At 38.8% G+C, this 16,289-nt stretch overlaps 1 protein-coding gene across 2 annotated transcripts in view; it reads left to right on the top strand.

The window, feature by feature from the left end:
* LOC124138103 (dynein axonemal assembly factor 9-like) overlaps positions 1-16,289 on the top strand; it is a 201,741-nt gene that overhangs the window by 144,735 nt on the left and 40,717 nt on the right. For both annotated transcript variants that reach the window (XM_048393258.1, XM_048393259.1), the window contains one exon: positions 7,948-7,987. In XM_048393258.1, coding sequence (XP_048249215.1) covers positions 7,948-7,987 — 40 coding nt within the window. The remainder of the gene's footprint in view (positions 1-7,947; positions 7,988-16,289) is intronic.

A 16,289-nucleotide genomic window follows, 5' to 3' on the forward strand; every position in this document is an offset into this window, starting at 1 on the left:
CTCTCCCTCCCTCTGGGGCCACTGGTGGACTAGTCGTCTGAAGCATCGCACTTCTACTGTTGTGGGGACATCAGGCTCTGTGAAGGAGCTGGGGTATTCACACATGCCAGAATTGATTTAAAATATAAAACTGACTTTTATAGATACACTTGCTTGTTGCTTTGAATCCATGTTATAAACAAGATCATCAAAGAGTGTGTTCCTTCAGAATGGAGATTTATGCCAAAGTGTTCCTTGTTTGAATTTCCCAGAACATTTCACTTTTCATTTAAAGTTCATAACTTTCTTTTGTATCTGAAAAAGAAAATCAATTTAAGGTTTATGTTGATGTTCATTACATTGATCTCTTCCAAAAGGATTCCGACAAGTATTTTGTTGATTCCAGATAGGAATTTGAAGCAAACTGTCAGTTCAAATATACATAATTTCCTGCTCCAATTTGTAATGATTTCTTTCATGCTGAAGAACCTTTGCCAAGTGTAATGAGTTCTGGGGTGTGTGAAATATCCAGATGATGGCAAAATGAAGAGCTTTTTAAAACAGACGCATTTCACTGTGATGGAAGCTGTCAACATTCTGCATGATGGGGCCCCTCATCAGCCGGGGAGGAGAACCATCTCAGAAACAAAACCCCTTAGTTTGTATGCTGAGCACAGCCGCTGCAACAAAACACACTAATCTTAACATCATCTATTTGTGGAAGGAATTTGAGAGTTGAAATTTCATCACAATTGTACGATTTTAAAAAGTTTTCCAGTTACAGAAAAAGAGCATGTGATGTTTGAAGATGCAGAAATCATTTGTTCTCTTGTGAATCATGGCTGAAGAATATCAAGAGAAATGTCTGTGCTTTTATTTTCTGTCAACTGGTAGTTATTGATTCAGATGCTTTGAAGTATTGAAGGTATATAGTTTCAAGATGTGAATGTCTACTGATGCATTATTTGTAAAGGACCTGTTAGTATTACTAATGGACCTGTGTGTGTTTGTAGTGGACCGATGTGTGTTTTTTGCAGGGATTATACTAGAAATTATTAAATATGAGAGAAAAATCTCCTCTTGCAGGGGTAGAAACTAACATAATTAGTCCACTAGTCCTTATAATGATAACATATAGAAAAACCCTTAAAAATGGCAAATTTCTACTGGTCCTTATGATACCTTAACTATTGCGCAGTTTGGCAAGGACTACAGGACTAGTGCCAATTTCTAACGCTGCCTCTGGTACAAAAGCAATTAAATTTGTGATGAGATTTTGCTAATTATCAAAGAGACATTTCATCTTCAAACATTTGAAACTGTAATTGAACTTTTATGTTTGTGACTCAAATTATGATGGAACTGCTGTTAAAGGATTATCTACCCTATTTTCAAACACTTATTTATTCCACTGGAAATATTTAAAAATATGTGTATATTATTGGATCATGAGCATTGTCAACTGAAACGAAATACTAGTTGCATAAATATTTATGTATTTCTGTTCATTATCAACTTTATGAGGAATTATTCATGAGTGCAGTTGTGCGTTGTTTAGCAGATGTGTTTACCACGATCAGATGTTCATTTTGTTGGCATGCTGTAGACAACAAACTGCCATTTTCAGATTTCTAGGTGTTTGGCAGTGTGTGAATATATTCAAAGTGAGAGGACATGAAATAGCGACTGTTGTGTGTGGTGTTCCAGTTTACTACCGTTTGTTGCGGTTACAGTATCTGATAAATGATGATATGTAAATGATTTTTTATGAAACACTGTGTTTTCGTCAATTTCGTTGCATAATGTTTCATTTCCAATTAATTAGAAGAGTTCATTATGTGTTCATTAAACAATGAATATTGTTCCAGGTCCATTCTTTTGTTTAATTAGCAACAATAAAGTTGTTTAGTTCCTGCGGAAGGTGGCAGGTTTGCCATGTGAAGCAGCCAGCAAATTTTGATGAGTAACCCAAAGTTGATAAGACTGTTCATGTTCACCATGTTTATGAATTACATTTGAATGATTAAGTCACATTTTCCAAATCTGGAAGCAAACATATTGCAGCATATCCTAAACTCTAAATTCAACTTGCTGTTTGGCCACTAGAAATAGTTCAAAATTTGTAGTTTTCGCATGGTGGCCATTTTTGCAGGAGGGTTCATTTGTGAAAACTCTTCAACCAGTGTTGCCTTATCTTAAGGCTAGACAAATATCATCTAAAAATATGATAGTTTGTGATCTGAAATTTGTATGCAAGTATGGAGAAGAAGTTGTTATCTTCATTTACTTTTGGTTATTTTTCATTCCAAACTCCAAAATTGCCTGCATTTTGAAATTTTTGAAGATGAAAATGGAAAAAAGTCTCTCCGGCTGAAAGGGCTAACTGCAACAGCCATCCATGGTGTCATCTTCTGGGGAAGACTATCCTTCCTTTGCCACGAGGTTGATCCAAGATCAAGAAGACCTGTGATTGCCTTCACTGAGTAAAATGTTGATTAAATATGATTATGGATAACGGATGACTGACCCCATGTCACGTAGCCAAATACAGTAGGCATCTCTCATGAGAGAGTTGAGAACATTCGGAGGTATGAAACTTCCAAGGCTTCTGCTCTAGGTTCGTCATTGCTCATGAGCATAAAGACAAGATTTTTATTAATCATCATTATTGAATCAAGAAGTTGTCATCTATAAAATATATTGTCATTACTGTTACTTACCACATTCTAAAAATGCCAATCAAACAGTTCTTGTGAGAATTTATGTCATTTTAAAGCAGATGTTGTTGATTGATTTGTAACCAGGACATGTTACTTGTCTTGAGTTCTCTTTTTATGGCCAATATAATGCTAATTGGCTGAGGCAACTGAGTGAGAATATGAAGGCTGAACTTTGTGGAAAACTCACAAAAGGTGTGTTGTAACACGAGGACAGTGCACCTGTGTACAAGTCTATTGTTGTGACTGCAATCCATGACAGTGGTTTGGGACTCACTGATCGTCACCAGATTTGGCATCAGCAGATTTCCACTTCTTCCCAAACTTCAAGAAAAAAATGTCTGGCAAGCATTATGCAAATGATGACATCGTTTCTGCTGTGGAGGACTTTTCACACTACCAAGAGGAAGAGTTCAGGCACTCCAGCATCGTTGGCAGAAGCGTGTGGACCTTGGAGGGGATTGTTGTGACAAATAATTAGCAACCACCTCCATCAATACAGTCAATCATAGTTAGACTTAGAACTTTTCAGCCACCCCTCCGTTGTCTTGGCATAGATTTCAGTTCAAATGCCCCGATGGTTTGTCTCCAGAACTAATGGAACGCTCAGATTGTTAGGCTCTGTCACTTGGCTGGTTGCGAGTCATTACACCCAAACAACGTATGACATTGCACATGTTTTGAATCACTGATTTGCCTGAAGCCGAATCAATTATTCACAGGTTGCCATGTTGTACCATATTTAGTGCCAATTTTTTTTCCAAAGACAGCTGTGTAGAGGGGTGTGCACATTATGCACGCCATAATCACTGGTACATTGTGTACTGCTGAATGCTATTTCCGACTTTGTTTACAAAATAATATAATATACATAATATACATAATCTTAATCTCTGTATATAAAGCAATGCCTATCAGAACAGGAAATACAATTTAAATGGCTTATCACTTTCTGCAGTGATTTTTTTTTTTTATATCAAATTTCATTTTGTTATCACCTGTTTGTTTACCTGAATTCGCTGAAGGGATACGATGAAGTATCTTTCTGCACATAATACTCGAAAAATCGTTTTTTCGAAATACTGAATACTGCACTATACTCAAGAAAACATGGTAGTTAGAATATTGCGGACTGCTGTATTAAATAATATTCACTCACTGTCACAAGTTCTCCATGCTGATTGATCCAGCATCATATTTAACATTTCTGTGCTTTCACTCATCTGTTGGGTTGGACTAATCTCCCTTGGGTACAATGTGTAAAACCCATTTTTGGTGGTCCCTGCCCTCATAAGGCTGGAATATTGCTAAAAGACGATTAAATCTATATTCACTCACTCTCGAAGTCATTCCAGCTAGTAGTTTGAAGAAATTTAAAAAATGCAAACCTAGCACTTGTGCTGTATATGTGAATTAACTTCACAATATCACAGTAGTTGCTGATTCTTCCAAGCGTGTTGATTAAGGCCTGATTGTGTCCGATGTCAGGGCACACCTTGTGTGCCAATGAGCCAACCACTGATAGCCATATTACAATATTGCTTAGTGGCCCATGCTGTTCAGGGCAAGGCAGTTGGCTATCTGGCAACAATGAGATTAATCTGGAGAAGAAATCTATAGAAATTAATGTATTTTTGTCTTTATTGGATGTCATTTCACAAGGAGCTAATAAGAATTCTTCTTAGAACTATAAAACTCCTAATTCCATATTAGCATTTTATTCCAACTCAATGTTTCCGATTTATTTCAAAGTAACAGTTAATGGATTAAAAGTGGCATGTAGTTTTCTTCAATCAGTATCATTTATCATTACTCACTCAGTACCCTTGAAAGGTTCATGATAGAAAGACTCCATTCTCCAGCAACGCTCAGCAATGGTATCCTTTCAAAAACAGCCTCCAGCCATCAACCCATTTTTCTTGATTTTTCTCTCGAGAGACATGTATTTTGGGAAGCTTAGTTGCATTAGGTGTCGAAATGAAGTTTCAGCCAACATTTTTGTAACTTCACAAGACAACATCTTTCAAACGATGTGAATTGGCTGAGTTGTATTAGACTTGAGACAGAATGTTATGAACTGGTCTGTTGTGCTAATTGAATAGAAACAGACATTGCAGGCGTTGTGGTGATGCTTAATTAGATAATGCTTGATGCTATGACCTCCTGTAACACCTAATTAATCAGGAGGTTATCCAGTTTACATGTCTGACTCACACAGTAATTGGCCACTTAAGGTCCCCCATATTTCATTACTTCCTAAAATTGTCCCTTGGAATAACAGAGAGATGTACATAAAAGGGTTTGTCACCATCGCAGTGAGCCCAGCAAGACGAGGCTGTTCCAGTCTTCCTGTTCCTTCATTACAGTGAAGAGGTGGACAAACATGCCTGCTTCAGGTTTTGTCTGGCTATGTATTTATTCATAGTCTTTGTCTCATTATCGTGTGCCGTGCCGACTGAGAACCATCCAAAGTACCGTCAATGTCTTTGTTGTATGTGCAAGGAGATTACCAGGAGGATGAGATCACTGACATCAAAGTTCTACAACTGTTTCGGACTTTGTAGTCACAGGTGCCTTATGTTGAAGAAAGTAATGTTTCGAGGAAAATTCACAAAAATCTGCTTTTGATGTTGCAGTCTTTTTTGTCATTTTATCCCTGAATGATATTGTAGTTGCTTGTGAGATTGTGTTCAAGCAGTCTGGAAGAATGTCCCAGTTATATTTTATCTATTGATAAACTGATTTGAACGGTATCTGTCCAAAAGTTTTAACATCTTACTTGAAATTTTTGCAAATGTTTCACATTGCTATTTTTTACTTGAAAAGGTTCTATTTCATTTGGGGGCATTGGTGGCTTGGAAATCAAGGCGCAGCATTCCACTTAGCCATGCCAGGGTTGGATGATCATGGATTTGAATCCCAAATTATCCCTAGTTATTACCCTTCCCTTGGATTGTCTGTGCAATTCTGCTCTCTGGGTTTCACCACAGTGGTAAACATCTAGATCTGCTGACACACAGGACCGCCTATGTGGTCTGGAGGTAGAGTGTTCGCCCGGAGAGCGGAAGGTCCGGGGTTCGATGCCCGGCCCCGTCATACCAAAAGACGTTAAAAGATGGTACTTGCTGTTACCATGTCATTATGGGGCTCAAACAAGGACTGGTCGGCTATGAGTCAGTATACTGTGTCTGAGTGGGGTACCACTGCGGCTAGCACTAATAATTGGCATCAGTCCGGACTAGTACACATGCACGCACGCACGCACACACACACACACACGTCGCAATTTAAGTGCAATAATCTTGGCCGCGACGTTAAACCCCATTTCACCTCACCTGACACACAGTTATATTACTGAAATATTTGTTGGGAGCATTCATCACTCACTCACTCTGATGTGTTTTTCATGGAAATGAACTTCCCATTATTATTCAATATGTATATGCTTTTCTGAAACTTATTCATAACAAACTCCTCGAATTCCTTGTCTCACTGTCATCTGAGCTTTCTTCAGAATATGTAGTTTTCAGCTTTTGCAGGATTTTAGAATATATTCTTGGACAATGTCAAGAACATTGGTCATGGTTGACTTTATATCAGTCCTTATCGACAAGTGAGAAATAACCAACGTTTATAACATAACATCAAGAGGTTTTGTTAAATGCTGATTCGGCAGTTGTTGAGCCCAAGAAGGTATTTGGGAAATCCTGTTTAAGATAAATCTACAGGATGTTTTCTTTGAAATGATGCAGCAAACAACTGACATGCATTGTTTGAAATAAGCATGTCTTTATGTTCTGTCGAATTTCATCCTTCATCCTTTCAGGGGGATACTTATCACGTTGATGAACGGAATAGTTAACAGCTTATGACTCTTCTAGTTATGCACAGGGGCAATTACATGATGATCACTAAGATGTGATATGTATGTGACGTACTCGTACACACCTGCAACTCAAACAAGAGGGGGCACGGGTGGCCCAGTCATCTAAGGCGCCGCGATTCGCTGTGCAGAGTTGCGTCCCTTGGGCACGCCAGAAACCTATGATTGTGGGTTGTATCCCGGTTCGCCCCGATTATGTTTCTAGGTTTGTCAGTACCATACCCGTGCTCGTGGGTTTCACCGAAGTGGTCAACGTCTGAGACCTGCATCACTTCGTGCTTTCCGCCCACATTAAGCTGACATGCCGCGATATATAACTGGAATACTGTTAAAAGCGGCGTTAAACCCAACTCACTCACTCACTCACTCAAACAAGATGACCAGGCATCACAATCAAACACAAATCATAGTAGCAAGAAATGGTGGGATCATATCAGGAAGGAAAAAATATAGAAGGAACATCAACCATCAGTATTTCAAACTTAATGATAAAGAATAACCTTCATGTCCCACAGGGGTACCACATGAGATCTGGTTAGTGAGGATCGATGCCCTCACCCTCCTGTGGCCGCTGTAGGGTGTTCCATGGTTGGCACAACTCATTATCAGAGCTGCACTCTGGAGATTCTCCTCCCCACCTCATCCTCCATTAAATATTTACACTTGACAGATGTCTTTGTCAGTGTCAAACATGATTTAGATCGCAGATATCTTTTGATGGGGGTCCAAGACCATGATCTGAAATAGCCAATCGGCAATTGGTCAGGGGATATGTAAATTACACTCACCTATGGTGGGAAGTATCTGACTTGAAAGTGAGGTCCTTCACAGAAAGTGAGTAATCTTGAGACAGGATCTTGATGGTTCCTGGCAGAGGGGTCCATCTCATTCCATAGCTGTATGATGTGGGGCTTGCGACAAAAATAGTCTATTTGCGAGATTTTAATCTGTCTGAAAACCTTTGCTCAGCCAATACTAGCATTAAAAGTAGATCCCATGCAGGGCATAGGAACCTTGGCAGATGCACATTTGGAGCCAGTATTGATGAGGCAGCATTTTAGCTTCATAGTATTTGTTGTGTGGAATTAATCAGTCCTGGAAGACATTAATTATTATATATAATTATTATCATTATATATATGTATATATATATTGCTACATCTTTCAGTTTTATCTTCAGGGAAAAGTGATTACAGATTATATATTTATATATATAGTTATATATATATTACATACATCATATAGCTGGAATATTGTTGAGTGCAGTGTTAGACAACAAACAAACCACATTCTATGCACTTTGAGGATTAAGCAACAGTGTTTGTATCAATGATCCATGGAAAGTAAAATATCTTTTTCTCTTTCCAGATGAGGACAAATCAACAGATCTGAAAAACAGCGATGTTGGGTAAGAAGTGTTTTGAAATCCTTGTATACCTTCTGCCACACACACAGTAATAACACCGACACATAATACATGTGTACTTCTTCTGCCACACACAGCAATAACACCTGGACATGATACATGTGTACCTTCTGCCACACACAGCAATAACACCTGGACATGATACATGTGTACCTTCTGCCACACACAGCAATAACACCTACTCATGATACATGTATACCTTCTGCCACACACAGCAATAACACAGACACATAATACATGTGTACCTTCTGTCATATACAGCAATAACACCTTGACATGATACATGTATACCTTCTGTCATATACAGCAATAACACCTAGACATGATACATGTATACATTCTGTCATATACAGCAATAACACCTAGACATGATACATGTATACATTCTGTCATATACAGCAATAACACCTAGACATGATACATGTATACATTCTGTCATATACAGCAATAATACCTGGACATGAAACATGTATACCTTCTGCAACATACAGCAATAACACCTAGACATGATACATGTGTACCTTCTGCCACACACAGCAATAACACCTGGACATGATACATGTATACCTTCTGCAACATACAGCAATAACACCTACTCATGATACATGTATACCTTCTGCCACACACAGCAATAACACCTGGACATGATACATGTATACCTTCTGCCACACACAGCAATAACACCTGGACATGATACATGTATACCTTCTGCCACACACAGCAATAACACCTGGACATGATACATGTATACCTTCTGCCACACACAGCAATAACACCTGGACATGATACATGTGTACCTTCTGCCACACACAGCAATAACACCTACTCATGATACATGTATACCTTCTGCCACACACAGCAATAACACAGACACATAATACATGTGTACCTTCTGTCATATACAGCAATAACACCTTGACATGATACATGTATACCTTCTGTCATATACAGCAATAACACCTAGACATGATACATGTATACATTCTGTCATATACAGCAATAACACCTAGACATGATACATGTATACATTCTGTCATATACAGCAATAATACCTGGACATGAAACATGTATACCTTCTGCAACATACAGCAATAACACCTAGACATGATACATGTGTACCTTCTGCCACACACAGCAATAACACCTACTCATGATACATGTATACCTTCTGCCACACACAGCAATAACACAGACACATAATACATGTGTACCTTCTGTCATATACAGCAATAACACCTTGACATGATACATGTATACCTTCTGTCATATACAGCAATAACACCTAGACATGATACATGTATACATTCTGTCATATACAGCAATAACACCTAGACATGATACATGTATACATTCTGTCATATACAGCAATAACACCTAGACATGATACATGTATACCTTCTGCCACACACAGCAATAACACCTGGACATGATACATGTATACCTTCTGTCATATACAGCAATAACACCTAGACATGATACATGTATACCTTCTGCCACACACAGCAATAACACCTAGACATGATACATGTATACCTTCTGTCATATACAGCAATAACACCTAGACATGATACATGTATACATTCTGTCATATACAGCAATAACACCTAGACATGATACATGTGTACCTTCTGCAACATACAGCATTTACACCTACACATGAAACATGTGTACCTTCTGCCGCACACAGCAATAACACTTGGACATGACACATGTATACATTCTGTCATATACAGCAATAACACCTGGACATGATACATGTGTACCTTCTGCCACACACAGCAATAACACCTGGACATGATACATGTATACCTTCTGCCGCACACAACAATAACACCTGGACATGATACATGTATACCTTCTGCCACACACACAGCAATAACACCTGGACATGATACATGTATACCTTCTGCCGCACACAACAATAACACCTGGACATGATACATGTATACCTTCTGCCACACACAGCAATAACACCTGGACATGATACATGTATACCTTCTGCCACACTCAGCAATAACACCTGGACATGATACATGTATACCTTCTGCCACACTTAGCAATAACACCTGGACATGATACATGTATACCTTCTGCCACACTTAGCAATAACACCTGGACATGATACATGTATACCTTCTGCCGCATACAGCAATAACACCAACACATGATACATGTATACCTTCTGCCGCACACAGCAATAACACCTTGACATGATACATGTATACCTTCTGCTGCACACAGCAATAACACCAACACATGATACATGTATACCTTCTGCCACACTTAGCAATAACACTTGGACATGATACATGTATACCTTCTGCCACACACACAGCAATAACACCTGGACATGATTCATGTATACCTTCTGCCACACACAGCAATAACACCTGGACATGATACATGTATACCCTCTGCCACACACAGCAATAACACCTGGACATGATACATGTATACCTTCTGCCACACTTAGCAATAACACCTGGACATGATACATGTATACCTTCTGCCACACACAGCAATAACACCTGGACATGATACATGTATACCTTCTGGCACACACAGCAATAACACCTGGACATGATACATGTATACCTTCTGCTGCACACAGCAATAACACCAACACATGATACATGCATGTCCTTCTGCCACACACACAGCAATAACACCTAGACATGATACATGTATACCTTCTGCCACACTTAGCAATAACACTTGGACATGATACATGTATACCTTCTGCCGCACACAGCAATAACACCTGGACATGATACATGTATACCTTCTGCTGCACACAGCAATAACACCAACACATGATACATGTATACCTTCTGCCGCACACAGCAATAACACCAACACATGATACATGTATACCTTCTGCCGCACACAGCAATAACACCAACACATGATACATGTATACCTTCTGCCACACTTAGCAATAACACCAACACATGATACATGTATACCTTCTGCTGCACACAGCAATAACACCAACACATGATACATGTATACCTTCTGCCACACTTAGCAATAACACCAACACATGATACATGTATACCTTCTGCTGCACACAGCAATAACACCAACACATGATACATGTATACCTTCTGCCACACTTAGCAATAACACCTGGACATGATACATGTATACCTTCTGCTGCACACAGCAATAACACCAACACATGATACATGTATACCTTCTGCCACACTTACGATAACACTTGGACATGATACATGTATACCTTCTGACACCCACACAGCAATAACACCTGGACATGATACATGTATACCTTCTGCCGCACACAGCAATAACACCTGGACATGATACATGTATACCCTCTGCCACACTTAGCAATAACACCTAGACATGATACATGTATACCTTCTGCCGCACACAGCAATAACACCTGGACATTATACATGTATACCTTCTGTCACACACAGCAATAACACCTGGACATGATACATGTATACCTTCTGTCACACACAGCAATAACACCTGGACATGATACATGTATACCTTCTGTCACGCACAGCAATAACACCTGGACATGATACATGTATACCCTCTGCCACACTTAGCAATAACACCTAGACATGATACATGTATACCTTCTGCCACACACACAGCAATAACACCTAGACATGATACATGTATACCTTCTGCCACACTTAGCAATAACACCTGGACATGATACATGTATACCTTCTGCCGCACACAGCAATAACACCTGGACATGATACATGTATACCTTCTGCCGCACACAGCAATAACACCTGGACATGATACATGTATACCTTCTGCCGCACACAGCAATAACACCTGGACATGATACATGTATACCTTCTGCCACACTTAGCAATAACACTTGGACATGATACATGTATACCTTCTGCCACACACACAGCAATAACACCTGGACATGATACATGTATACCTTCTGCCACACTTAGCAATAACACCTGGACATGATACATGTATACCTTCTGCCGCACACAGCAATAACACCTGGACATGATACATGTATACCTTCTGCCACACTTAGCAATAACACTTGGACATGATACATGTATACCTTCTGCCACACACACAGCAATAACACCTGGACATGATACATGTATACCTTCTGCCGCACACAGCAATAACACCTGGACATGATACATGTATACCTTCTGCCACACTTAGCAATAACACTTGGACATGATACATGTATACCTTCTGCCACACTTAGCAATAACACCTGGACATGATACATGTATACCTTCTGCCGCACACAGCAATAACACCTGGACATGATACATGTATACCTTCTGCCACACTTAGCAATAACACCTGGACATGATACATGTATACCTTCTGCCGCACACAGCAATAGCACCTGGACATGATACATGTATACTGGGTACTCTGATGACCAAGTATTAAAAATGTCCAGTACATAATCAGCTGTCGAGGTGAAGACATAACACTGCCCATTTCAAATTGGGGATTGTGCCAACTCATGTAACAGCGCAAGGAACCTGTACAGTGTTCATCACTGACTGGCTGTCTCATTGGAACTTCCTGCTTTTGATTTCGTGGAAGTTAGATCACATGTCAATCAGTTTGAATTAGTTTGTGAAGATGACTAATGATTTTAGTCAAGCGAACTGCTATCACTCCTATAGTTGTCAGTCTACAGCCTTTTGTGTTATTGTTTTATAGTTTAAAGGAAGGGCTACTTGCATTAATTTCATTACCTATGTCAACACTCGCAATTATTGGGTGACACATTATTTTCACGATTTACAGCATATGATTTGGTTGGTTGGTTGGTTTGTTGTTTAACGCCGCACTCAGCAATATTCCAGCTATATGATGGCAGTCTGTAAATAATCGAGTCTGGACCAGACAATCTAGTGATTAATATCATGAGCATCGATCCACACAATTGGGATCAATGACATGCATCAACCAAGTCAGCGAGCCTGACCACCCGATCCCGTTAGTCGCCTTTTACGACAAGCATCTTCACCTTTTACGGCAAGCATGGGTTGCTGAAGACCTATTCTACCCTGGAATCTTCACGGGTCTACAGCATATGACATGATAAATATGATGACATATATCCTACAAAATAATCTGCATTTAAGAATGGACTTTCACTTTGTGTGAGTATGAAACTCCATAGAATAAGGGCCAAACTGCATGGACTGAACGTCAGAGTTTGCGACAAAAAGTGAAATTCAATTCTTATAATCTTTTATGTCACTATTTTATACCTCGAGGGATGTATTACACAATTCCATTTAGTATGTGTGACCCCATACATGTTTACCCTGAGAGCCATACAGCAACCAACTGATACACTGAATAATATAGTTCATTAAAAGGTTAAATGAGCATATGTATGCTCAATTGTCTCTACTGACACATCTTTTGTAGTTTGGTTTCAAATAATATCATCATTGGATGAAAAGGGTCTCTGAAGAACTACCTCAGTAAATGTGACAGTGCGTTGTAATACATTTACATCAAATACTGGACGTTAAAATGTCTAATGTGAGAGACGTGATGGGAGAGATTTCCGAAGTTGTTCATGAAACTGGTGATTACAAGTGTTAGTCATCATTGATCATTTAGACGTTCATTTAAAGGTGATTATAAAGGTGTCAAATAGATACTCACGTAAATTTATAGATTGCTGTATACTGTTACTTGTCTGTCTAGACACTGATTGAGTCAATAGTTTGGATGTGCAATTTCTTTGTTTAGTTCCCTTGGATAATCTCTCTGACTTATCCTTATGTATGCTAAAATGCTAGTTCAAGATTAACTGGTCAATATGATCAAAAACAATGCTTCTGTGTGTATTCGTGCTTTAGAATTCCTAGGGGTTTCCCCAGGAATGTGGAAGTAGTCTGTAAGTGTTTATGTTTAAAAGTATTATCTCATAAAAAACGTTTTTTGACATCAAAATGTTTCGATCATAACCTTATCAACATCAGTTTCTCAGTCATGTGACTAACCTTTCGTCCAATGGGAAAGCTAAGTAATATTAAAAAAATATGTAGTTGTAAACTTAAATACATATCACATTGCTGGCTTTCGAAATTCATGCTTGTCCGCTTGCCCGAGGCTACTAAATTATGCTGAGGACAAGTAAAAATCTCAATGGTGGTAGCCCTCATTAACTAATTGCATTTAAGGGCTATAATTCTGAACCAGTTCTCATTGTTTTGATTTTTCTAAAAATGGAATCATTTAATCTGTTCCCATTAACAATTTTTTTACAGGTAAAATTAGGCTTAGACCGGTATTTGATGTGACTGTCAGTCCCTTTGGACCGGCAAATAAAGTACCTTATAAAAATGTTTGTTGAACCAAACATTGGCAACATTCATATAAGTATATTTTTCCAAATGAAGTCAGCTTGTCTGTTACCATCAGGGTTTCCCCATGTCTATTTTTCGTGCTAGAAAATAACATTTTGCTTTGTTTCGAGGGTATAAATATATCTTTGTAGCGACTTAGTCTCAAGTCAAAGTGAAATATTCAAAAAAAAAGAGAGAAAATTGTGACTGAACTTTGTGTGAATGACATGTAGATTTAACGAAGTTACATCAGAGATGATGTCATTGCATTTGTCAGCTATGAAGGTGTACGTACACCACATTGAACATGAAGTTGGAAGAATGAAACCAGGTAATATTCACATGTTTTTTTATTTGTTGAAAGTTGGGACTGACAAAAATTAGAGAGGACTCATAATTATTAGAGTTGCCAGTCCACCAGGACTGGGATCTTCAAAAACCAGTGGGAACACTGCATTGGATTGTTACTTGTCCCAGGTTAGCGGACTAGCTTGAATTTCAAAGGCTGTATTCATTGCCTGGCACTGCCATGGTAATACAGCTAAACTGATGTAGGTTCTCTCAGATGTAGTACTACAGGATCCTTTCGGCATATACCAAGTTTGTCAACCGCAAATATCTCGTTCTGGAAAACTTGCCTTTCAACTTTTCCTTTGCAAGAATCAATCATCATGCTTTCTCTGCTTCATTGCTAACTCAATTTCTTTTGGTGATTTTTGTGTGAACTTCACTGATTTTGACATTGCTATTGAGAAGAAAATGGTATTTCATATTAATAACAGATTAGCTGATCATCTCATCAAAAAGCACTCAACATTCTATAACAGACTATTGATTTTAGATTTAGGCATGTGTTTTATTTGAGTTGTAATTAAACCTCCGGAAACAAATATCTGTTGAGGAAGTTGATCTCTTGATATCTTGTAAACACATCCCTCATCATTTGCTCAGCGTGTGCAGTGAATGCAGCGTCTGCCCGGAGTGCAGAGGATCAATGACTACATCCCCTTGATGCATCACTCCAAAAGACATTAAAAGAAGGTCCTTCTTGTTACCATGCCTTTTGGTCAGCATTAAGAGCATATGGCTAGGACTGGCCAACTTTGAGTCAGTGTACTGTCTAAGTGGGGTGTGCACGTTAAACTGTATCTCAGTGGGCTAGCTCCATAATACTGGCCTAAGTCAAAACTAGTAAATGCATCACGCAGAAACATGTTAAATAAACGTCAATGCAAGAGACAAACCAGCCTTTATTATTGCCGAAACAGATGGTTAAAGGTCGAAGGGCTGTGAAAATTATATGAAAGGACCACTGAAAATCAGTGATGACGCCTTTGGAAACCCATTGCACCTTTACCATGTCAGCATTTAGAAATGGTCAGCATGTTGGTGGGTTGTCTATGTGGCACTCTCATTCCTGGCCATAGTCGGTACCCATCTCATGATACAGGTGACTCATATTATGTTGTGTTCATCATCACCATTTGTCTGACATTTTCTCTACATCGTTTTCTCAGTCAGCGAGACACTTCATGACCTCAGGCCCTGATTATGACTAGTCATCTTGATTTATATCTTGAAGTGCATTCAAATGAATATGCATCTAAACAATAATACTGTAATCGACCTAATAAGCACCCAGGGCTCTCTCAAAATTGGAAATAGGGGGCTCTTATTAGAATATTATTTTGGTGAAAAAAAAAGAGTTGAGGTGAGTTGAAAAATAAATCTTTTGGTTTATGCTGACAGCCTGAAATTTTTATGTACAACAGATGTATTTTTCGAGATTTTAATTGGCCATAATTAAGGGTGCATATAACACACGAGTGTGTATTATATGCGAATGAATAAGTCTTTTGTACATTGATCAATCAGAAGCGGTGCTAATTGGGATTGTTCACTAGCCGATATATTAGCAAATATCGCCATGG

Source organism: Haliotis rufescens, unplaced genomic scaffold (assembly GCF_023055435.1).
Source record: "Haliotis rufescens isolate VD_foot unplaced genomic scaffold, xgHalRufe1.0.p SCAF_12, whole genome shotgun sequence".
In the NCBI taxonomy this organism is placed as follows: domain Eukaryota; kingdom Metazoa; phylum Mollusca; class Gastropoda; order Lepetellida; family Haliotidae; genus Haliotis; species Haliotis rufescens.